Source organism: Hypanus sabinus, chromosome 15, assembly GCF_030144855.1.
Source record: "Hypanus sabinus isolate sHypSab1 chromosome 15, sHypSab1.hap1, whole genome shotgun sequence".
In the NCBI taxonomy this organism is placed as follows: Eukaryota; Metazoa; Chordata; class Chondrichthyes; order Myliobatiformes; family Dasyatidae; genus Hypanus; species Hypanus sabinus.
This window is the reverse complement of record NC_082720.1, coordinates 46897650-46923662: the sequence shown is the minus strand read 5'-3', so window position 1 is coordinate 46923662 and position 26013 is coordinate 46897650. Positions and strand designations below refer to the sequence as shown.

General features: G+C 40.0%; 1 protein-coding gene across 1 annotated transcript in view; it reads right to left on the bottom strand.

Annotated features, from left to right (window-relative positions):
• LOC132405220 (electrogenic sodium bicarbonate cotransporter 1-like) overlaps nucleotides 1–25408 on the bottom strand; it is a 98896-nt gene extending 73488 nt beyond the window's left edge. The window contains exons 1-4 of the mRNA XM_059989909.1: nucleotides 25134–25408; nucleotides 11904–12064; nucleotides 3746–3898; nucleotides 598–674 (exon numbers count right to left, since the gene is read on the bottom strand). Of these exons, the coding sequence (XP_059845892.1) occupies nucleotides 598–674; nucleotides 3746–3898; nucleotides 11904–12064; nucleotides 25134–25408 (666 nt within the window). The remainder of the gene's footprint in view (nucleotides 1–597; nucleotides 675–3745; nucleotides 3899–11903; nucleotides 12065–25133) is intronic.
• Nucleotides 25409–26013: the final 605 nt, after the last annotated feature.

Below are 26013 nucleotides of genomic sequence, written 5' to 3'. Positions count from 1 at the left end.
AGAAGCCATAAACATCTTTGAAGCAGCCTCAGTTAGATCAATCCCCTTAAAGTAACACCAAATTAAGCCTCAAATCTTTGCATGTGAGAGGACTCCAAACTCTGTGTCGCAGTTGCACATTAAAGTTATGTACTGGAGATATCTAAACAGGTATTAGGGGTTTGGCATTATTTTACCTACTGAATTAACATCATACTCATGCATATCATGTTCACAGGAGATCCAGAACAAACATCCGGAAGTGGGCTATTAATGTGAAGTCAGACACATTCATTTATCAATTGAGTTTTGATCAAGTTCACGTGAGTACCAAAAAATATTGCGCTATTCAAAATGGAATTTCGAGCCCAATATATTTCTTGCAATTCTTTATCATCAGTCACCTGAATATGACAAGTCATGTATCATAAATCTATACATAAGTTATATGAATGGTGTGTTAAGCTTAAAAGAAGCAAAACAATTCATGTTCTGATTATGTTGATTTGCTTATTTAAAAAACTCCAAAATATCCTCAAATTGACATATGTTTTGTAAAAGCAAAAGCTTATGAGGAAATGTGATGCATTGTAATTTGAAATATTATCATATCCTTACCTGTTCCCGGAGTGGTTTTCCCGAGAGTTCATTAGAAATATCTGTAGTTCTGTTATAATTCAAGGGAGCAGATTTACCTAAAAAGGAAAGTCCTCTGCTCAGGCTGATTTTTCATTTGTTTATCCATACTGAAAATATTCTGATGACATTTGCAGACCAAAATTAAACAGCTTTTGTATAAGTTGGAATATGTAGTTGGTCAAAATGTGTGCTATTTCAATCATTATGCATGCATATCATGCTGCACTAGCTCAATCTTACCGAGAAAATGGTTCATTTTTAGTCACCATAGACATAACAGAAAGATGGGGGCAGGGAAGATCAACAAAAGTTACCTCTAGGGTGAAGGGCACAAAAGAAGACGGCTACTTTTCAGTCTTACAGCATTTAGAGATAAGTATAGAGTAACATGTGTAAGAAGTGTGACATCACTGCAGGACATATTGTGTTTGTAGGCACAATCTGAAAAGAAACCAGATATATTTTTACCTGAAACTAGGAACCCTCAGGAAAGTATACATTACATTGACAATGGGAATAGAAAAGAATTGGAGCAGGCTGAAGTAACAGAATTGTTGAATGAGTCAAATAACTCTTGGTAGTAGGGTGGGTCTCGGAATTAATTATTAATCACAGCAATGTTATTGGGAACTAAGTCTGAACTCAAAGCACGGAGAATTAAAGGCTGTCATATACTGATTGTGAAATCTAATCTTGTAACTGTTAGAACAGGAACAATACAAGATTGTAACCTAAATCTTTCATTGCTCTAAGGGTCACTTTGTATTTGTGATTAAGTTTTCTGTAAAAATGATCAAAACGCTCTTCAAGACAACCAATATGATTGATTTTGAGGGAAGTGGTGAAACTGTGCCCCCTCCAAAGGAAGTTGTATGAGAGCATGAGAAAGTATTCTTACTAATTGATATAAACACAGGTATTAATGCCACTTTAGCAGATAAGACAAGATAAGGCACTTAACAAGGGAATAAAGAACTTGCTGTTGCCTGCAATGCTGAACTGGTGACATGGCTGTGGACTCACTCTCAGGGACTCCACGGTTCAAGTTCTGTGAATTGGTTGTTTGCTTTTCTTTAAAATTGATTGCACAATTTGTTCTTTCTTTTTTGCACATTGGATGTATGACTATCTTTGAGATATGGGGTTTTTTTTGTGAATTCTATTGTTTCTTTGTTTTATGGCTGCAACAAGATGAATCTCAAAGCTGTTAGTGATTTACATACATTGATAATAAATGTACTTTCCACTTTATGCAAAATCACTTTATTACAGCACATTCAGAGATTATAGAAAGTTATAAATTCAGAACTAAGAACAAAAGGTCTGGCAGGACCGTTGGTAATTATATAATTATTTTTAAGAATCTGTCTCAACATTGTAATTTTGGTAGCTTCCTGAATGGAACCATCAATGGTCCAAAACTCTAAACTACACATTTGTGTAGAAAGTAGTAATTGATGTGGGCCTGAAAGTGGGCATATAAGTTTACAACTAGTTGAAGTTGACTATTGTATGAAGACACTGACGTAAACAATAAGAATGGAATATTCATCCACACGCAGCACAGGACGAGAATCTAAAGAAACTGGGGACGCTGGAGATCTAAAATGAAAGTGAAAAATGCCAGAAATGCTCAGCAGGTCACCCTGCACCCACGGGAAGAGACCATCAACATCGTTTTCAGTGCAGGCCTCCTGGGCTGATATTCAGATGAAGTAAACTACAGAGAGTTGTAAAATTAGTCAGCTCTGTGGTGGGTACTAGCCTCCGTCGTATTCAGGACATCTTCAAGGAGTGGTGCCTCAGAAAGGCAGATCCATCACTAAGGACCCCCACCACTCAGGACGTGCTCTCTTCTCATTGTTACCATCAGGAAGGAGGTACAGAAGCCTGCAGACACACACCCAGTGATTTTTTAACAGCTTCTTCCCCTCCGCCATCTGATTTCTGAATGAAAATTGAACCTATGAACACTCCCTATTTCTTATTTCTGTGTTTGCATTGCTTATTTTAATTTAATTATTTAATATGCATATATATCCTTACTGTAATTCAGTTTTTTTCTATACTGCTGCATGGTTAACAAATTTCACAAAATATACTGGTGATACTAAACCAGATTCTGATTCTAATCCTGTGCTGTACAGTTCTATTAGCACGTTCTCTTTCAAAAAGCTGAAGTAAGCACATGGGGAATTTGATATCCTTCTGTATTGCAGCCCATGATTTCATTAGTTGTCCTTTAAAACACTTTTCACTGACTTCCAACATTCCAGGTTAGAAACATAGAAAACCTACAGCACGATACAGACCCTTTGGCCCATAAATCTGTGCCGAACATGTCCTTACCTTAGAAATTATCTAGGGTTACCCATAGCCCTCTATTTTTCAAAGCTCCATGTACTGTACCAATCCAGGAGTCTCGTAAAAGACCCTATTGTATCCGCCTCCACCACTGTCACCGGCAGCCCATTCCACGCACCCACCACTCTCTGCATAAAAAATCTTAGCCCTGACATCTCCTCTCTACCTACTTACAAGCACCTTAAAACTGTGCCCCCTCATGCTAGCCATTTCAGCCTTGGAAAAAAGCCTCTGACTATTCACACAATCAATGCCTCTCATCATCTTATACACCTCTGTCAGGTCACCTCTCATCCTCTGTCACTTCAAGGAGAAAAGGCCGAGTTCACTCAACCTATTCTCATAAGGCATGCTCCCCAATTCAGGCAACATCCTTGTAAACCTTTATGGTTTCCACATCCTTCCTGTAGTGAGGTGAGGTTCTTGATTTGTGTTACAGCATCACAAAAGCATCAAACTCAAATGAGAACCTGCTCATAAACTGGAAAAAAAATGCTTTATTTTTAAAGACAAATCACACAGCCACATTGGGAAAACACTCCAAAGCAGGCTTTGCCTATTAAATCATGCACCAAAATTCAAGATGATTTGGAGCACAAATCAAATCTCAATCTTCTCTAATAAACAAGAATTCCCAGAGACAGCATTGACACATAACTGGGAGAAAGTCAGTCTACCACATACTTAAGCAAATGACAAGTTGCAGAAATTGGATACACAGAGGGGAAAAGTCTAATAGAATTGCTTAAAAGTAGTAACTTACTTGTGCAGGAAATTCTCCTCCCTAAATCAACCATAACCTGTATTCTGGACTTTTTTGTGTGGTGCTTATGACTCCTAAGAAGGATATATGTGACTTTTTCCTTGAGTTCACTTCTAAGATTTCCATTTATGATTTCTTTGTTGATAATTATCTCTGAAATCAAAACAAAGAATACAGTTAAATTTTATATTTAATTTTAAACTAATGAATGTGTCAAACAATTACCAAAACCTCTTACATTTTTCATTCTTTTGAAAACATACATTTGTTAGGAAGATACATTACCATGGATCAAGATTCTAATAGGATTCAAAATGTGATTTTGTCAACCTGGTAAGTGAGTGTGGGTTTTGAGGCATCATAGCAGAAGTGAGTGAAAAGGAATGTAGAAAAATCAAACAAGCAGATTTTGAGTAACACACGGAAAAATTGTCTCAGGGGCAAGAATGGCTGCTGAGTGTACTGGGCTTTAAATGTTTCAAAAAGGACTGGGAGGGAGGCAAAAGAGCTGGGAGCATGGTATTGTTAATCAGGGATAGTATCATGATCACAGACAAGGAGGAAGTCATAGATGGATTTTCTACTAAGTCAGTGTGGATGGAAGTCAGAAACAGGAAGGGGGCAATAAATCTACTGGGTGTTTTTATATACCCCTTCCATAGTAACGAGACATTGAGGAGCAGACAGGGGGTCAGATTCTGGAACGGTGCAATAATAATAGGGTTGTTGTGATGGGTGATTTCAACTTTCCTAATATTGACTGAAAACTCATCAGAACAAGGGGTTTGGATAGGGTGGAGTTTTATTAGGTGTGTTCAGGAAGGTTTCCTTACGCAATATGCCAATAAGTCAACTGGAGGAGAAGCTGTACTTGATCTGATATTGGGAAATGAACCTGGTCAGGTGTCAGATCTCTCAGCGGGAGAGCATTTTGGAGGTAGTGATCACAACTTTGTCTCCTTTACCAAAGCACTGGAGAGGGATAGGAGCAAACAATTTGGGAAAACATTAATTTGGGGGAGAAATATGATGCTGTTAGACAGAAATTTGGGAGCAGATGTTCTCAGGGAAATGCATGGCAGAAATGTGGCAAATGTTCAGAGAACATTTGCATGGCATTCTGCATAGGTATTGTTACGTACCCCGTAACTGGGTCACTTACCAGCAAAGATAGAGAGGTCCATTGAAGTCTGATGGTACTATTTTTAACAGTATTTATTTACACAAAAGTATTTACACAAAAATAATATCAATGCAAACATACAGATAATATACGTTGTCAATACTAAATCTAAAAGCATGGGTATAATAATAATCAATAAGAAATAGCTCTATCGTTGTCTAGGGAATAATGTATTGTCTGATAGAAATATAAAAGTCACTTCAGTTCCTTCAGGCTGCAGCTTTTGGTTGGAGAGAGAGACGGATTTTTTAGAACTTGCCCGTTTTCCTTTTTATGAAGTCGATCCTTCGAAATATCGTCGGTGGCGATCTCTTCTTTAGCTAAGCCATCTTCCGTGGTAAGGCCTCAATCCCGGGCAACGGGAAAGGACACACGTGGGCCTTCCACCGTCTGTCGCTATTAAACGCTGTCACGGGACTTCTAGCGTTTCTCCTGGTGCGTCTAAAGGGGTTGTTCCCCAGACTTTTATCCTTACTCATAGGGTCTCAGATGTCAATCAGGTTGGAATGATGCCATCCCTCAACCAGCCCACTTTGGTCATTCCCTGAGGGCTTCAAATAAATAGTACAGTACTCAATACACAATTCCGTCTCCAAGAGACAATGGCCGTTATCCGTGGCTTTGCCTTTCGGAGGCCCAGGACACATTCCAAACCTTGAGGATCCTGTGAGTCTCTCTCTCATTTCCTGGGTCCCAGACCCGAATTAATAGCGATCTTGCGATTCTCAAAAAGGAGGGGGCTACTTTGTACCCTTCGGCCCCTCAGAGTTGTGGCACAGTCATAACAGTATGTTCCATTGAGGCAGGGAAAGGATGGTAGAGTTAAAGAACCATGGTGTACAAAGTATGTAGAAAATCTAGTTAAGAAGAAAAGCTTATGAAAGGTTCAAGAAACTAGGTACTGTTAGAACTTTAGAAAATTACAAGGTTGCCAGGAAAGAGCCTAAGAATGAAATTAGGAGAGCTAGAAAGGGCCATGAGAAAGCCTTGGTGAGCAGGATTAAGGAAATCCCCAAGGCATTCTACAAGTATATGAAGAGCAAGAGGATAAGCCACGTTGAGAATAGGACCAATCAGGTGTGATAGTGGAAACATGTGCATGGAGTTGGAGGAGGTAGCAGAGGTACTTAATGAATACTTTGTTTCAGTATTCACCAGAGAAAAGGACCTTGGCATTTGTGGGGATGACTTACAGTGGGGACTGAAACACTTCAGCATATAGACATTAAGAAAGAAGATGTGCTGGAGCTTTTGAAAAGCATTAAATTGGATAAGTTGCCAAGTCCTGACGAGATATTCCCTAGACTAAAGTGGGAAGCGAGGGAGGAGATTACTGAGCCTCTGGCAATGATCTTTGCATCATCAATAGGGATGGGAGAAGTACCAGAGGATTGGAGAGTTGCAAATGTTGTTCCTTTGTTCAAGAAAGAGAGTAGAGATAACCCAGGAAATTATAGACCAGTCAGTCTTACTTCAGTGGTGGGCAAGTTGTTGGAGAAGATCCTGAGAGGCAGGATTTATTAACATTTGGAGAGACATAATCTGATTATGGATATCCAGCATGGCTTTGTCAAGGGCAGGTCATGCATTATGAGCCTGATTGAATTCTTTGAGGGTGTGAAAAAACATCTTGATAAAGGCAGAGCAGGGATGTAGTGTATATGGATTTCAGTAAAGCATTTGATAAGGTTCCACATGCAAAGCTCATTCAGAAAGTAATGATGCATGGAATCCATGGAGACCTTGCTTTATGGTTCCAGAATTGGCTTGCCCACAGAAGGCAAAGGGTGGCTGTAGATGGTTCGCATTCTGCATGGAGGACGGTAACCAGTGGTGTTCTGCAGGGATCTGATCTAGGACCCTTCCTCTTTGTGATTACTATAAATGACTGGATGAAGATGTATAAGGGTGGGTTAGTAAGTTTGCTGATGACACAAAGGTTGGGGGTGTTGTGGATAGTCTGGAGGATTGTCAGAAGTTACAGCAGGACATCAATAGGATGCAGAACTGGTCTGAGAAGTGGCAGATGGAGTTCAACCTAGGTAAGTGCTAAGTGGTTCATTTCAATAAGCCAAATTTGAAGACAGAGTATAATATTACTGGTAAGACTTTGGCAGTGTGGAGGATCAGAAAGATCTTGGCATCTATGTCCGTGGGACACTCAAAGCTGCTGCACAAGTTGACAGTTTTGTTAAGAAGGCGGATGGTGTGTTGGCATTCATCAACTGTAAGACTGAGTTCATGAGCTGTGAGGTAATATTACAGCTAAATAAGACATTAGTTCGACCCCACCTGGAGTACTATGTTCAGTTCTGGTCATCTCACTACAGGAAGGATGTGGATACTGTAGAAAGAGTGCAGAGGAGATTTACAAGGATGTTGCCTGAATTAGAGAGCATGCCTTGTGAGAACATGCCGGAGAACAAGCCGGAGGCTTTTTCCCGGGGCTGAAATGGCTAACATGAGGGGGCATAGTTTTAAGGTGCTTAGAAGTTGGTACTGGGGGATGTCAGAGGTAAGTTTTTCACTCAGTGAGTGGTGGTTTTCTGGAATGTACTGCAGAGACAGTGGTAGAAGTGGATACAATAGTCTTTTAAGACACTCTTAGATAGGTACATGGAGCCTAGAAAAACAGAGGGATATGCAGTAGGGAAATTCTCAGCAGTTTCAAGGTTACGTGGTTAGCCCAACAATGTGGGCCAAAGAGCCTGTAATGTGCTGTAGTTTTTTTCCATGTTCCATGCTTCTTTGGATACTAAGGAAACCAAGGGAAATGATGCTGTGAAGGAAGGTGAAACAGAGATTGAAGATCAGACGATTTGCGGGGTAGGCTCAAAGGACTGAATGGTTTCCTCCTGCTCTTACTTCTCATGGTCCTCATGGTATTGAAAGCAGAAACTGTGGGTAATTTCTCTCTCCCTTGGACCACATGACCAAATGTAACATCTCACTTACTGCCTGGATGAAATTAGCTGAAAGAAAACCTCAATGTCAACCTCAAACCATTGCCCAACACTGCAACATTTCTTCTATTTAATGAAACATGTTCTTGGATCTTCATAAATTATTGATGGTGTATGATCGGATATAACTAACTGGGTAACATTTTAACCTGATGATAATAAAGACTTGAAATTGCATGTACAGTTCTAAAAAATCATTTTAGTTAGCAGCTTGATAATAATAACTCCTGATATTGATAGGAAGATGTTAATTTGAAAACAAAATAGATGTCCTTCTGAACTTTGCCTCCTTATCAGAATATTATCTTTACCCCCCGCTGTTGCCTACAATCCACACAGAAAATAAACGTTTTCTTGGTAACTATTTTTCCAAAAGTGAATATGTACAGTAGGTAGTCTAATTGCAGCAGTGGAAAAGGCATTCAGAGCTATACTTCAATATTTCCTCCGTAAGACCACTAGATGGCTTTAACAAAGAATAATGATTAATTCTGGTCTCCCTGTCTCGAGTGTGTTTGGTCCAATCAAGTGTAATTTCAAGAATCTTACTCTAAAAATATTTTTGAAAACTTGAAATTGCATATTTTAACAGATAAGGGTGAAAACAGGATATTTTTGTATGGTGTCTGGTACAATCAATTGACACTATAGCTGTCCTAATCTTCAGTTTTAATTCATTCTTTATTTTATGAAGCAAAATATTGTATTCAGTTTTATTCAGGGTTACAAATCATTGAGCGAGCTAACTGCTCCCTAGTGCAATGTGTCATTTTTATTTACAGTCTAGTTTCATAACTTAATCTAAATTATGAAACTACGGTCCAAAACATATTGCCCTGTTAAAGACATTGGCACATTTCTCATATTCCTACTGTCTATAGGGTTTTAAATACAGGAAGCTAGTAGTCCAAAGGTCACATTGGGAACAAAAAGTAGTTCATGAATTATTGGTTCCTAATTTATCTGATTTCCATAAGGATCTCAGTTTATGTGCTGAGGTTTGAAAATCAGATTCAAATGATGACCAGGTCTCCCAGTGCCTGTTTTACCTCTGCCTGCATTGTGATAGTATATTCCTGCAGATATATCTTCTAGTATGAATTTGAAGTTCTCTGTGCCCAGCTGCCCTTGGGGAGAAAGGTGGAACAATTTGGAAAAAATTTTGTTTCTATGCATTATATCATTTCTGCTTGTGGAAAAACTTGCAAATGCATCAGTTCAGATTTGGTCACTCAACCCCTTGAGATTTTTCTGCCACTTAATGGAATTGTAGCTGATTTAATTGTATCAGCAGCTCTGCATTCCTATCTACCCCTAGTAACCTTCCACCCCTTATCAAGAATTCGTCTATCGCCGACTTGAAATGTCAACAGTGTCTTCTAAGACTCAAGACCATTTGAAAGAAAAAAATGCTTCATCTCTTTCTGAGTGGATAACCTCTTGTTTTTGAAGAGTAACTCCTAATTCTCCAGTAGATTATCCCACAAGAGAAATAGCCTTCCCACAATCACTTTGTCAAGATTATTTGAGGGTGACAGACAGTGTAATACAGACTGAGATTAGATTTGCAACATCTTGTGTGAATAACTAATCAATACAAGATTTGCAAATGCTCAGAAACTACACATAATGAGCTCTTTGTTCTTAAAATAGTTGGGGCCAAATCCACTTACAGACTTTGACCTCCTGCTAGAAACAAAGAGAACTTTTTTTCCCCCAATTACTCACTGGGGTTTTCTATTATCTAGGTTCAAACCCAAATAACTTTTTATCTTGTTTGTATCCATCTTTATAGCAAAGCTTGAAGTGTCCTGCTACATAGTATATCTTGGGCTAGGTGTCCAATTTGTAATCTGCTCAAACACTGTAGCTTTATCAATGTAAATATATTTGAGTAGGCTGTAGCACATGGTAGATCTGTCCTTTGAAAAAGCCCTGACACAGTAATTCTGTTTGTCATTTGATGTTAGGTAAGCAACTTAGGCAGCACAATGGAAACTACTCAGCTTTTGCTCTTTAGGTATTTCACTTGTCTATTCTTCACCCTTACCACAAGTGCAAAGTGCACCAGCTTTGTCCTCCTGTAGAACTGGAAGTTGTTTCTTATCTTTCTAACTGTTGCAGCTTTTCTGATTTGAACATTGTGTTCACTATCCAGTGAGGGACTGGTGATTACTGTGGAACCTAGACAGAAGAACCTATAAACTACTTCTAAATAGTTCACTTTGAGGATAATTAGTTGATATTATGGGATTTCCTGTTCCAGTACATTTTTTTGTACCTCTGGTGAGAACAAAGTGCTTAAAAAAGTGATCCTTAATTCTTAAAGTAGAATTTTGTCATGGATTTGAAAGCCAGCATCATCAGTGAATAAACACTTCCTGATATATACTGTACCTTCCTAGCTTTGGACTTCATGGACAGATTAAAGTGTTTCCATTCCAGTCTTGTACATAGGTACACTCTCCCTTCCATGTTTTAAAAATTACAATTCAGAAGTAGTGAAAAGAATAGTTTAAAGTGTAAGAGGGGAAAAAGCCCATACTTTCTTTAGTAAATATTTCACTTCAGAACTATCCAAGGTACACCAAACAAACAGCACAGTGCCCTTTGTGAATCCTATATTTCCTAAAACTGGAAACAAACCTGCTCTGGTGACAGTGACAAATGATCTGATGAAATCTACAAGAACAATGTGCAAAGGCTGATTTTGTTTCCTTGAAGTTTTTGTATTTATTTAGAGACAGAGCATGGGAACAGGTTCTTCTAGTTTGACAAGCTGATGTAGGTTTGAAGTCTACAGTTAATCTTCCAGCCCTGAATCATACTCAGGACTGTCATGACCCACCAGCCGCTGAGATAATCATAGAACACAACAGAATGGCAGAGCACCACAACAGGCCCTTCAGCCCATGATGTCTGTGCCCAAAAGAAGCCAATTTAAACTGCACATCTGCTTGTATGTAGTCTATATTTATTAATTCCCTTTCTGTATAGGTGCCTGCCTAAATGTTTATAAATATTGCTTTTGTATCTGGTTTTACCACATCCCCTGTCAGCATGTTCCAGCCTCTCTCTGTATAAATAGCTTGCTACGTAAATCTCCTTTAAGTTTTCACAGAGCTATGAACTTGCATGTCTTTTTTTTCCCTCTTGTATCTAATATTGACTCACCCCTTCAATTGTTACTATCATTTATATTTTCCTTTGTCTACGTACAGATGGTTTGCATCACGTCTCATGTTATCTCAGTCTTTTTCTGTCATTTACATCCAGTTAGTGGAAACACAGTGCGAGACTTTCTGTAAGGCTTTCCACTTGTTATAGCGTCTTTTCCAGGAACTATGATGCATGGATAATGAGCCAGTAGACTTGCTTAGATCTTCTAATGTGGACTCCTATCTTAACCCTGGAATGACCCTTCTATAACTTAAATTTATTCTTCTGATTCAGTGCTGTTGTTTCTTTCTTGCAAGTATAACCTTGTATAATCATAATCATAAACGTGCAAAAGTCTGTAGATGCTGGAAATACAAAATGCAGGTCAGGCAGCATCTATGGAAATTAATAAACTGTTGATATTTCGGCCAAGACACTTCTTCAGGACTGATAAGGAAGGGGGAAGATGCCAGAACAAAAGGTGGGGGAGGGGAATAAGGATAGCTAAAAGGTGAAAGGTGAAGCCAGGTGGATACGAAAGATAAAGGGCTGGAGAAGAAGGAATCTGATTGGAGAGGTGGACCATAGGAGAAAGGCAAGAAGGAAGGGACCCAGGTGGCGGTGACAGGCAGGTGAAAAGAGGTGAGAGGCCAAAATAGAGTATAAATGAAGAGGGGAGGGAAATTTTTTAACCAGAAAGAAAAATCGATAATTGATTTTGAAGATCCAAAGTTGCATTTTTTTCTGAAAGACTTGTTTGAATTTATAAAATATTTCCCATCCTGTGGAAATAAAATGATGTAAGTACTAGTTGACAGCTTAACAGCTAATTAGAGTAATCATTCATATTTACCTAATATCTCCTTAAAATTTTTGGCTTCTAAGTCAAACAGAAGTGTTCCCTTTTCGATGCAGGTACGTAGTTCAAATAAGCTGTGTAAAGACAGTGTGCCAACATGAGGTTTGCTCCATCTTTCACCTCCTTCTTCTATTTTTTCCTCAAACTTTATCCACCTGTGAATAAATATTAGATTGGGCATTTGAAAATGCATGATTTTTTTACACTTGAAGAATTCTATACTTCTGCATTAAACACACAAATAATACAACTTTTACTAAGACTGTGCTTCATGCAAAGCACAAGGAAGGCAAAGGCTAAAGTTTGAGGAGATACTAAGTAAACAAAATTTGAGCAACAGGAGAGAAAATACAGTACAATTTGAAGAGGTACAGATGGAGGGATTCAGTCCTCATGGGAGAAAGGGAGCGAAATATAAAGAGTTAACTGAAGAAGAAGTTGCATGGGTTTAAGGAAATCAAAGTGGCAGTCAAGCCAAGTACCTGGAGGAACTTAGATATAAAATTTTTAGAATTGAGAAGAATGAAATAAAAACAGAAAATGCTGGCAATTCTTATCAGGTTAGGCAGCCTCTGTGGAGCTGAAAAACAAGAGTTAATGTTTGTGATTTGGTGTGTTCAATTTTGTGAAAATATTAGATGAAAGTCTGAAGAATTTCAAGTAACACTTTATGAGCTTGCAGCACGTAAAGTGTCGAGATGACTGTACAAGTTCCACTTCTCCCTCTCATCTGGATTCACCAGCAACTTGTGCTCGTTCCCTTCCTCCTCCCCCATCCTTGGCTTCTGTCTCTTTCTTTTCAGTCCTGGAGGGTGTCAGCCCAAAACATTAACTGTTCATTTCCCTCCATGGATCCAGCCTGATCTGCTGAATACCTCCAACATTTTATGTGCATTAACTCAGAGTTTAGCAGCTTTAAAAACTCTACTGCACAGGACCACAGAAGCTTACAGATAAAGTTATTTAAGAAAGAGATTGATAGATTTTTGACAGGATAACGATGAAGGAATTGGAATGAATATCAAAACTGATCCACAATGATGTTATTGAATTGGTGAGTAAGCTAAAGAGGCTAGATGCATTTATATTATGTTCAGTCACAAATGCTTCTGAAAGACCCCGCTTAGCTCTACATAACATACAGCCTCTGGTCTTCAACAAGCTGCATATTCAGGGAATGAAATCCCTTTCAGTTGATGTAGATGCCAGTGTTGAGCAACTCAGAAGCCTGTGGGCATCGTTCTTATCATCTTGTGTCTTTGGAATGTTTGGAATATTCAAGTTTGCTGAAGATACCACTGTTGTTCTCCAAGTCAAAGGTGGTGACAATTCAACATATAAGAGGGAGATTGAACATCTTAAACATGAGAAAAGTCTGCAGATGCTGGAAATCCAAAATAACACACACAAAATGCTGGACAAATTCAAGTCCAGCAGCATCTAAGGAAATGAATAGATAGTCGACATTTTAGACCAAGATCTTTCTGCAGGACTGAGAAGGAAGGTGATGCCAAAATAAAGAGGTGGGGGAAGGGGAAAGAGGCTAGATTGAAAATCTGGCTAAGTGGTGGCTCTCACTAAACCTTTTCCTCAATGTCAGCAAGACCAAGGAGCTGATTTTTGACTTCAGGAGGAGGAATCCAGAGATCCATGAGCCAGTCCACATCAGAGGATCAGAGGCGGAGAGGGTCAGCAACTTTAATTTTGTTGGTATTATTATTTTGAAGAATCTGTCCTGAGCCCAGTATGTAAGTGAAATTACAAAGAAAGCACAGCAGCAACCCTACTTCCTTAGGAGTTTGCAAAGAGTCAGCATGACATCTGAAACTTTGACAAACTTTGACTGGCTGCATCACAGCCTGGTAAGGAAATGCCAACACCCTTGAATGGAAAATCCTACAATATGTAGAGAATACAACCATGTCCATCACAGGTAAAGCCCTTCCTCCCATTAAGAACAGCTACACAAAACGTTTCACAGGAAAGCAGCATTTTTTATCAGGGACCCCAATACCCAGGATCTCCTCTGTTCTTGCAACTGCCATCAGGAAGAAGGTTGTGGTGAACTACATATACCTGTCTGGACACGCCCCCTGCTGACTGCTCCTGTGGCTCTTCCCACAGACCCCTGTATAAAGGCGATTGAGGCCTGAGCCCGGCCTCTCAGTCTCCAGGATGTAGTATGGTGGTCACCCACTGTTTGTTCCTTCTTCCAGTCAATAAAAGCCGATATCTCGCCTTACGTCTCAGAGTGAGTTATTGATGGTGCATCAAAGATACAAGAGCCTCAGGACTTACATCACCAGGTTTAGGAGCAGTCAATACCCCTCAACCATCAGGCTCTTGAACCAGTAGGATAACTTCACTTGCCCCATCATCTAAATATTCCCACAACCTATGGACTCATTTCAAAGACTCTTCATCTCATGTTCTCAATATTAATTGCTTATTTATTTTTTATTATTTTTTGCATTTGAACAGTTTGATGTCTTTTGCACACTCCTAGTTGGTGCAGACTTTCATTGATTCTATCATGGTTATTATTCTATTATGCATTTATTGAGTATGTTCTCAAGAAATTGAATCTCAGGGTTGTAAATGGTGACATGTATGTACTTTGATAATAAATTTGCTTTGAACTTTCTGCTCTTTAATCCTGCTCCTTCCTGTACATGGGGTTAGAGTTAAAGGAATATGGTGTGGAAAGTCTTGGTGATCTCCCTAATGCATCAGTGGTACATCAAAGTTTTATCCAACATCCCACTGAATGAAAATGGGAAAAACCATAATTCTTTGCGAGTATGTAGCTAATATAAACTCTGCAGTTCAGTGTACTAATGTTAGGCTCCATCTTTCAGCCGCTTCTTCCTCTGGATGTATAAATAGTCTGCTATTGCTCTTTGACAAAACACGTAAACAAATAATAGTCTGAGGCACTTTATCACAGGATGTAGCAGATGTTATGCTTTTCGACAGGATGGGTAAGCAGAAGAAAATAATTCAGGGAAAATAAAAGAAAAAGGGTACATTTTTTACCAGATTTAAAAAGAAATTGCTTAATTCAAATAAAGAGAATAAGCTAAGTTTTCAAGTATTTAAAAGAATAAGAGGTTGTTTTTACCCAAGAGCTATTTGTCCTGAATATAATGCTTCATATTTTACAGAGCATTGTACATTCCTCCAGCACCTCACCCAGCTGTGTATTCCTCCTGTAAATGCCCAAAAGCAGGGCTGATAGGCTATTCATCCTTAAAGGCATGATGTTTGTGAAACCCGGCTAGTTTCCTTGGCTGCGTAAATCTAGGGAATACACACTCTGGTTCCGCCAAATCCATGAGATTCGGATGACCCTCCCACCCCAAATCCCGGTTTGTGTGGATGCTGTGTAATTTGCTATCCTGTTACAACTCAGTACCAAGAAATAACAGACAGCATACGGCATATGATTAACTGAATTATATTTATGAATATTAACTTAAGGGTTAGTAGAGAAAAGAAAGAAAACAAAAAGGGCCCTTAATAATTAGATAGTCAAGTGTGCACAAGTTGGAACTCAGCTCTTCCAAACTTCATATTCACCGATCCTCAGTAGACCCCGGCATCTGGCTCCTTCGATTCACGGTCCCCTACCCGGTCAAATCCTACAACTGCTTCTCTGCAGCGTCTTCTCTCTACATCTCGTGCTGAACAAAGACCCCAGATCACACCGGTGTCAGGCACCCCAAAAAAAACCCCTTCCCTGCTTGGACGGTTCACATTCCAAAGCACCGGTTATCTCTAACCATAATCCAAACACTGCTTCCACAGAAAGATCAGTACGTTAACAGTGAAACCTTCACCGGGACGTTACTTCTGAAGAAATATGTGGCAGCTCTGATCTGGCTCATAACTCTTGAAGTCAACTAACTCGAATTTTACTGCCATGTATTTTTTTTCAAATAACATTTATAATACACTCTCTCAGTATTTTGAATGCAGGTAAGTAACCTGAAATTGGCATAATTGAAACTATATTTTCTTTTTAAATAATATGTCTCTGCTTAGTCTAAAAGTATGATTCAATAGGGGTACAGTGCAATAAGGTACTGTGCTGTAGTGGTTAAATTTAAAAGTGGTATAGAAACAGAGGTTCCCTGCGAGTATGAATGCACAAGCTATTGAAAGTGACAGGGCAGGCTGGAAGAGAAGCTAGGAAGACATAAACAATACTGAACATAATCAATATAGGCTTAGAGTATAAAACGAGCGAAGTCATGCTGATCCTTTATAAAAAAGTGGTCTGGCTTCACCTGGAAAATTGTATTCAATTCTGATTGCATCATTATTGAAAGGATGTAAAAGATTTCAAGAGGATCAAAAATTTACATGAATGGTTCCTGGACTGCAAGGATCGATTAGAGGCTAGAGCTTGTTTCTTTGGAGAAAAAAAAAGCTGAGATAAGATTTGATTGAACTGTGTAAAATGACAAGGACTCTTCCCAGATTAGATGGTGGGAAGCTGTTCTCCATGGTTGAGGAATCAAGGACTCTATGTCATTGATATAAAATAGATAGGAAGCGACTTAAGAATAGGATCTATTTCACACAGTATAAAGTGGAATTAGAAATGCACTGCCTGCGTGTGCAGAGGAAGCAGAGTCCAATGAAGTTATAAAGAGGGAATTGGATAAATATATGGTGAGAGAAAAATCTGCATGGTTGTGGTGCCAGGCTGGGTATGGAACTACTTAGATACTTGAAACATTGAGATGGATATACAATAATGTGAATAGTCTCCTGTAGTATAGCAATCATACAGAAATTAAGTAGCATTATTTTCAAATCTTTGAGAAAATATTTTGAAGCACTGAAACCATTAATCATTATGGTTTTGTGTGAGACTCTTTAGAGGTAAATTGATACCGTTCCTTTGAGTTTTTGCTTTTTATTCTAAAATCCTTCATTTTAGTAGTGACTACAGTAATTATGTCTGAAAAAATATACCTCCAGGCTCAAGGACAGCTTCTATCTCACTGTTATTAGATTCTTGTCGGGACTATTTATACAATAAGATTGACTCTTGGCCTCACAATTTACCTTGTGATGATCTTGCACTTTATCATTTACCTGCAGTGAATATTTTTCAGTAGCTTTTACAATTTATTCTGCATTGTCATTGTTTACATTATTCTAGTTCAATATACTGTACAATGATTTGTTCTGCATAAACAGTATGCAAGACAAACTTTCCACTGCATCCTGGTACATGTGACAATAATAAACCAATACAAAAGTTAGCAGTTCTTATAGATTATTATTGTGCTCTCTCTGAAGGATAAATGTATGGGTATAAAAAGATCAATAATACAACTAAACTGAGATCATGTTGTACATAGTCATAGAGCACTACAGCATAGAAACAGGCCCTTCAGCCCATCTAGCCTGTTAAACTATAAATCTGCCTAGTCTCACTGACCTGCACCTGGACCATGGTCCTCCATACCTCTACTATTCATGTACCTATCCAAATTTCTCTTAAATGTTGAAATCGAATGCACATTCACCACTTGCGCTGGCAGCTGGTTCCAAACTATCACACTACCATCCGGGTGAAGAAGTTTCTCCTCATGTTCCCCGGAAACATTTCACTGTTCACTCTCAGTCTATGCTCTCATCCAACCTCAGTGGAAAAAGCCTACTTATATTTACCCTACCTATACCTATCGTAAATTTGTATACCTCTATCAAATCTCCCCTCATTTTACGCTCTAGGGAAAAAGTCCTAATGTATTCAACCTTTCCCTATAAGTCAGGTCCTCACGTCCTGGCAACAACATAGAACATAGAAATCAACAGCACATTACAGGCCCTTTGGCCCACAATATTGTGCTGACCATGTAACCTACTCTAAAAACTGCCTAGAATTACCTTACTGCATAGCCCTCTATTATTCTAAGCTCCTAGGTGTCTCTTAAAAGACCCTATTGTATCTGCCTCCATCACCATTGCCGGTGGTGCATTCCATGCACTCACCACTATCTGAGTGAAAAACTTACTCCTGACATCCCCTCTGTCCCTCTCATGTTAGCCATTTCAACCCTGGGAAAAAGCCTCTGACTATCCACATGATCTATGCCTCTCATCATCTTATACACCTCTATCAGGTCATCGCTCATTCTCCATCGCTCCAAGGAGAAAAGGCAAAGTTCACTCAACCTATTCTCATAAGGCATAGTCCCCAATCCAGGCAACATCCTTGTAAATCTCCTCTGCACTCTGTCTATAGTATCCACATCCTTCCTGTAGTGAAGTGACCAGACTGAACACAGTTCTCCAAGTGGGGTCTGACCAAGGTCCTTGCATATTTTCTCCGCACTCTTTCAATCTTACTGATATCTCTTCTAAAGATCGGTGACCAAAACTGCACACAACGCTCTAAAGTAGGCTCACCAACATCTTATACAACTACAACATAACATGCCAGCTCCTGTGCTCAATACGTCAACTTATCAAATCAATCAAAATCAAATCAAGTTTAATTATCATTCAAACCATACATAGTTACAGCTGAACAGGACAGTGTTCCTTTGGGGCCAAGGTGTAAACATTCAAAATAGTGAATAACATAATTCAAAATAGTGAGCAAAGAAGCATTATGAAGGCTAATGTCCCAAGTTTTCTTTATGACCCTATCTGACCGTGTGCCACTTACCATGAATTAGGGATTTGCATTCCCAAATCTCTCTGTTCTACCATACTCCTCAGTTCCCTGCTGCTCACCATACAAGTCCTATCCTGGTTTGTCCTCCCAAAGTGTAACAGCTCACACTTTTTTGTACTGCACATTACACCACTGGTGTTTAGAGCAGCAATGAAGGACCTACATCTCTGGCAGTGTTCAGGGCATCTTTTATCATATCAGTAGCTTCCTCTTGGTTCTCACTACTGTCGGTCATGCAAGTCATCTGTAGAGATTCTGGAATAACATTGCTCTCACATGCAGAAGGATTCTTCATAGCTGTTTCTGTAACAATTTTGTTTTACCAGTCTGGGTGTGTTTGCCCTGAGCTGAACTCCTGTACCTGGAGGAGCACTCTTAGTCTGTCCTCTATCCTTTGAACTGTTTGACATGGGTGACCCTACCAAGAGCAAAAGCAACATAGCTCTCTGGGTCATTGAGGCACACGAACCCCCAAATCAATGACAAGGTTGTGGACTCTTGGAGGACCTCACACTTGTCTGCATTAAATTCCATCTGCCATTTTTCAGCCCCTTTTTTTCAGCTTCATCTTGCTGTAAGCTTTGATATTCTTCCCAGCAGTCCACTACACCCCCATTTATGGTGCCATCTGCAAAATTTGTTAATCCAATTTATCGTATTATCATTCAGATCATTGATATAGATGACAAACAACAAAGGACCCAAGCACTGATTGCTACACCACACCACTAGTCACAGGCCTCCAGTCAGAGAGGCAACCATCTACTACCACTCTACCATTCTCAGGTTCCTACTGCAAATCCAATGTCTAATCCAATTTACTACTTCATCTTGAACACTAAGCAACTAAACTTTCTTGAAAAAGCTCCCATATGGGATATTGTCAAAGGCTGCTGAAGTCCATGTAGACAACATCTGCTGCCTTGTTTTCATCAATTTCCTCAAAAAACACTATAAAATTGGTTAAACACGAACTACTATGCATGGTGCCATGTTGGCTATCCCTACTCAGTCCCTCTCTATCTAAGTATTTATATATCTAGTCCCTTAGAATACCTTCTAATAACTTACTTACTTACTTACTACTGATGTCATGTTCACTGGCCTATAATTTCCTGGCTTATTTTTAGAGACATTCCTAAAAAATGGAACACAAGCTATCCTCCAATCCTCCTGCACCTCATCCGTAGCTAAGGATGTTTTTAGTATCTCTGCTAGGGCCTCTGCAATTCCTGCACTGGCTTCCCAGAGGGTCTGAGGGAACATCTTGTCAGGCCCAGGGGATTTATCCACCCTAGTTTTCCTCAAGACAGTAAACACCATCTCCTATGTACCTCCTCCTTTGTAATCTGATTACAGTCCATGAACTTACTGCTGCTTTAAACATAGAAACATAGAAAACCTACAGCACAATACAGGCCCTTTGGCCTACAATGTTGTGCCAAACGTTTCCTTACCTTAGAAATTACCAAGGGTTACCCATAGCTCTCTATTTTTCTAAGCTCCATGTACCTATCCAGGAGTGTCTTAAAAGACCCTATTGTCTCCATTACCGTCATCGGCAGCACATTCCATGCACTCATTACGCTCTGTGTAATAAACTTACCCCAGACATCTCCTCTGTGCCTACTTCCAAGCACCTTAAAACTGTGCCCTTTCATGATAGCCATTTCAGCCCACTATCCACACGATCAATGCCTCTCATCATCTTATACACCCTGTCAGGTTACCTCTCCTCCTCCGTCACTCCAAGGAGAAAAGGCCAAGTTTACTCAACCTATTCCTGTAAAGCATGCTCCCCAATCCAGGCAACATCCTTGTAAATCTCCTCTGCACCCTTTCTATAATTTCCACATCCTTCCTGTAGTGAGGTGACCAGAACTGAGCACAGTTCTCCAAGTGGGGTCTGATCAGGATCCTATATAGCTGTAACATTATCTCTCGGCTCCTACACTCAGTACCATGGTTGATGAAAGCCAATGCACTGTATGCCTTCTTAACGACAGAGTCAACTTGCACAGCAGCTTTGAGTGTCCTATGGACTCAGACCCCAAGATCCCTTTGATCCTCCACAGTGCCAAGAGACTTACCATTAATATTCTGCCTTCATATTTGACCTACCAAAATGAATCACCTCACACTTATCTGGGTTGAACTCAGCTGAGCCCAGTTTTGCTTCCTATCAATGTCCCACTGTAATATCTGACAGCCTTCCACACTATCCACAACACCCCAACCTTTGTGTCATCAGCAAATTTACTAACCCATCCCTTCACTTCCTCATCCAGGTCATTTATAAATATCACGAAGAGAAGAGGTCCCAGAACAGATCCCTGAGGCACACCACTGGTCACCAACCTCCATGCAGAATATGACCCGTCTGCAACCACTCTTTGCCTTCTGTGGACAAGCCAATTCTGGATCCACAAAGCAAGGTTCCCTGGGATCCCACGCCTCTTTACTTTCTCAATAAGCCTTGCATGGGGTACCTTATCAAATGCCTTGCTGAAATCCATATACACTAAATCCTCTCCTCGACCTTCATCAATGTGTTTAGTCACATCCGAAAATTCAGTCAGGCTCATAAGGCACCACCTGTCTTTGACAAAGCCATGCTGACTATTCCTAATCATATTATGCTTCTCCAAATGTTCATAAATCCTGCCTCTCACGATCTTTTCCTTCATCTTACCAATCACTGAAGTAAGACTCACTGGTCTATAATTTCCTGATCTATCTCTACTCCCTTTCTTGAATAAGGGAACAACATCTGCAACCCCCCGAACCTCCGGAACCTCCCCCATCCCCATTAATGATGCAAAGATCATTACCAGAGGCTCAGCAATCTCCTCCCTTGCCTCCCACAGTAACCTGGGGTACATCTCGTCCGGTCCCGGAGACTTATCCAACTTGATGCTTTCCAAAAGCTCCAGCACATCCTCTTTCTTAATTATATATATATATATATACAGGGTATATGCTCAAGTTTTCAGTCTGCTGTAAGTCATCCCTACAATCACAAAGGTCCTTTTCCGTAGTGAATACTGAGGCAAAATATTCATTAAGTACCTCAGCTATCTCCTCCAGTTCCATACACACTTTTCCACTGTCACACTTGGTTGGTCCTATTCTCTCAAGTCTTATCCTCTTGCTCTTCACATACTTGTAGAATGCCTTGGGGTTTTCTTTAATCCTGCTGACCAAGGCCTTCTCATGGCCCCTTCTGGCTCTCCTAATTTAATTCTTAAGCTCCTTCCTGTTAGCCTTATAATCTTCTAGATCTCCATCATTACCTAGTTTTTTTTTTAACCTTTTGTAAGCTTTTCTTTTCTTCATTGAGACCTTCAACAGCTTTTGTACACCATGGTTCCTGTACCCTACCATCCTTTCCCTGTCTCATTGCAGAATGCAGAACCTATGCAGAATGCCACAGAAATATCCCTTGAACATTTGCCATATTTCTGCCATACATTTCCCTAAGTACATCTGTCCCTATTTTATGCTTCCAAGTTCCTGTCAGACAGCTTCACATTTCCCCTTACTCCAATTAAATGCTTTCCTAACTTGTCTGTTCTTATCCCTCTCCAAAGCTATGGTAAAGGATATAGAATTGTGATCACTATCTCCAAAATGCTCTCCCACTTTGAGAACTGACACCTGACCAGGTTCAGTTCCCAATACCAGATCAAGTACAGCTTCTCCTCTTGTAGACTTTTCTACATATTGCATCAGGAGACCTTCCTGGAGACACCTAACAAACTCCACCCCATCTGAACCCCTTTGTCTAGGGAGATGCCAATCAATATTTGGGAGATTAAAATCTCCCACCTCGATAACCCTGTTATTATTACACCTTTCCAGAATCTGTCTCCCTATCTGCTCCTCAATGTCCCTGTTACTATTGGGTGGTCTGTAAAAAAACCAGTAGAGTTATTGACCCCTTCCTGTTTCTAACTTCCACCCACAGAGACTGAGTAGACAATCCCTCTATGACTTCCTCCTTTTCTGCAGCTGTGACACTATCTCTGATCAGCAATGCCACGCCCCCAGCTCTTTTGCGTCCCTCCCTGTCCTTTCTGAAACATCTAAAGCCTGACAAACTAAGTAACCATTCCTATTCCTGAGCCATCCAAATCTTTGTAATGGCCACCGATTCATATCTCAAAGTATTGATCAATGCTCTAAGCTCATCCACTTTGTTCATGATGCTTCTGGCATTAAAATAGAGACATCTCAAACCATCAGTCTGACTGTACCCTTCTGTATCACCTGCCTATCCTTACTCTGGCACTGTCTCCAAGCCAACTGTCCCTTCCTCCCTTTCCCTTCTTCAGTTTGGTTCCACCTCCCAGCAATTGCAGTTTAAACTCTCCCCAATAGCCTTAGCAAACCTCCCTGCCAGGATATTGGTCCCCCTCAGATTCAAGTGCAACCCATCCTTTTCGTACAGGTGCTTTGTCTCATTTCTATAGACTGTGTCTGTCTCCTGAGGAAATACAGATGCAAAAAATCTATTTAGGCTATATATATAGATGACCATGCTATACTTCCAGAGGACCAACTTTCTCCTTGCTATCATTTTGCGCTTAATATATCTGTAGAAGGCCTTGGGATTCACCTTCACCTTGTCTGCTGCAGCAACTTCATGCCTTCTGTTAGCCCTCCTGATTTACTTCTTAAGTGTTCTCTTGCATTTCTTATACTCCTCATGTATTTCATTTGCTCCTTCCTTTCTATACCTGCTATGCACCTCCTTATTAACCAGCCCCTCATTATCTCTTGAAAACCAAGGTTTGTTAAACCTGTTAAACTTGTCTTTTATTCTGACAAGAACATTCAAACTCAGTACTCTCAATATTTCACTTTTGAAGGTCTCCCACTGCCAAGTATACCTTTCCCAGAAACCCACGCTTGCCAGATCCTTTCTGATACCATCAAAATTGGCCTTTCGCTGATTTAGAATCTCAACCCAAGAACCAGACTTACACTTCTTCATAATTATCTTGAAACTAATGGCATTATGATCACTAGATGTAAAGTGATCTCCTACACAAACTTCTGTCACCTGCCCTGTCTCATTCCCTAATAGGAGATCTAGTATCACATTCTCTCTAGTTGGGACTTCAGTATACTGATTAAAGAAACTTTTCTGAACACATTTCACAAAGTCTAACCTATCCAGTCCTTTTACAGTATGGTAGTCCCAGTCAAAAGTTAAAATCACCTACAATCACAGCCTTGTTTCTTGCAAAAGTCTGAAGTCTCTCTACAGATGTCCTCCTCTAAATCCTGCTGACTGTTGGGCAGTCTATAATGTGATGTGGTTATCCCTTTCTTATTCCATGGAGTCTTAGTAACGAGCCCTCACGTCTTTCCTGGCTGAGCACTGCTGTGACATTTTCTTTGACTAGTAACACCACCAATTGCCCCTGTGATCCCTTCTGCTTTATCAAGCTGAAAGCAACAGAACCCTGGATAATTGCACTGCCAGTCCTGCCTCTCCTTTAACCAAGTCTCACTAGTGACTCCAATGTCACAATTCCACTTGCTGATCCATGGCCTAAGCCTTTTCTACAATACTCCTTGCATTGAAATATACACAACTCTGAACATTAGTCCCACCACGCTCAACCTTTTCGATTCTTGACTTTGTATGTAGGCTCACAGTGCTCTAGTTCCCTTCCCCTGCAAGTCTAGCTTAAAACTTCTCCCCCCCCCCCACCACCTCTTGTGTAGCACTAGCAAACCTTCCCTACAAGGATATTAGTTCCCCTCCAGTTAAGGTGCAAACCATCCAGCCTGTACAGGTTCCACCTTTCCTGGAAGAGAGCCCAATAATCTAAAACTCCCAAGACCTCCCTCCTGCACCTTCTCCTTAACCAAGTGCTAAGCTATATGATCTTCCTATTTCTGGCCTCACTATCACATAGCACAGGTAGCAACCCTGAGATTACAACCCTGTAGGTCCTGCCTATTAACTTAACACCTAACTCCCTGAACTCACTTTGCAGGACCTTGTCACCTTTCCTACCCATGTCATTGGTACCGATATGGACTACAACCGCTGGCTGCTCATCCTCCTGCTTAAGAATGGTGTGGACTCAATCTAAGATGTCTCTCACTGGTATCCAGGAAGCACCCCATCTCGTTCTCATCCAAAGAACCTCCTGTCTGTTCTCCTTACCAATGAATCCCCTGTTACTTGCCTCTTCCTCCCACCCCTTCCCTTCTGAACCAGAGCCAGACTTAGTGCCAGAGATCTGACTGCGTGGCTTTCTTCTGCTAAGTCATCCCCACATTGTTTCCTACACTGAGAATAATTAAAACATAAATTACATGGAAACGAAGCTCCCCTTGGCAAATAAAAAGATCTTTTCTAAATATTTATTAAATGAGGTTTGCTTTATTTGAACATTGCCATTTGTTAACTTATTAATAGCTGGAGATACTTCCTTAAATGTTTTATTTAATTTTATGCCAAAGTGTTACTGCATTCCAATGTAAAGTAATAGTTAAAATCTTACCTCGTTGTTTCCTTCCAATGAAATTCTTTCTCGTTAATTGAAATAAGTTCATCTAATTCAGTGAAGAGCGGAGGGACCTTGGGTTCATCCTCTTCACCCAGAATGGAGCAGGTTCTCTCAGTAGCAGGTGAAGCCTTTATGTTAAATATACTTCTATTTACTGCTTGTGAGATTAAAAGAGAACTGCGACTACATAACTCAGATTTCCTTTCATTATCACTGGGAGCTTCATTGGTCTTATTGAAGAGCAGCTCTTTTTTCTCCTCTGGTGTCATTGTACATCTAGCAAAGTGGACTAAGGATCTGAAACTGCTTATTGCTGCAGCAAAGGTGAAACGTCACTGAAGTGCTGTCCCTTCTATGCAGTGACTCACTAATTCACATCCACTACCAGCATAACTGAATATCAACCTGACAACATTGGAACTTTCCTGGAAAATTGTAGGTGAAGCAAGTTCAGTCCAGAATGATACAGGTTCCTGTAACTGAGGAATGTATTTTTTTTTAATTTTAAAAACAACAGCAACATTTTGTAAAACTGAAAATAAGGTCACCTGATATTTATATAATAAGCTATGTATTACTTGCTATGTTGTTACATTTTATTTCACAACAGATGACCATTCAGCTAAAGCAACAGGTAATTCTGGGAAGCAAGAACTTTAATCATCTACAAGAAGTTAGTTGAATAATTTTCTTTGTTCTTATCAAGGAGCGGGTTCTTCCTGGGATAGAATTCAAAGGATCTACTGTATTACTGGGCTCAAGATTGTTCTCCTTCATGTGTTTGCATGCCCCATCTATTTGACTGTGGAGGAAGGCAACTACTGATGAGCTTAAGATAGAAGTTGATTTTAGGTTCTGATTTCTTCCACAACAA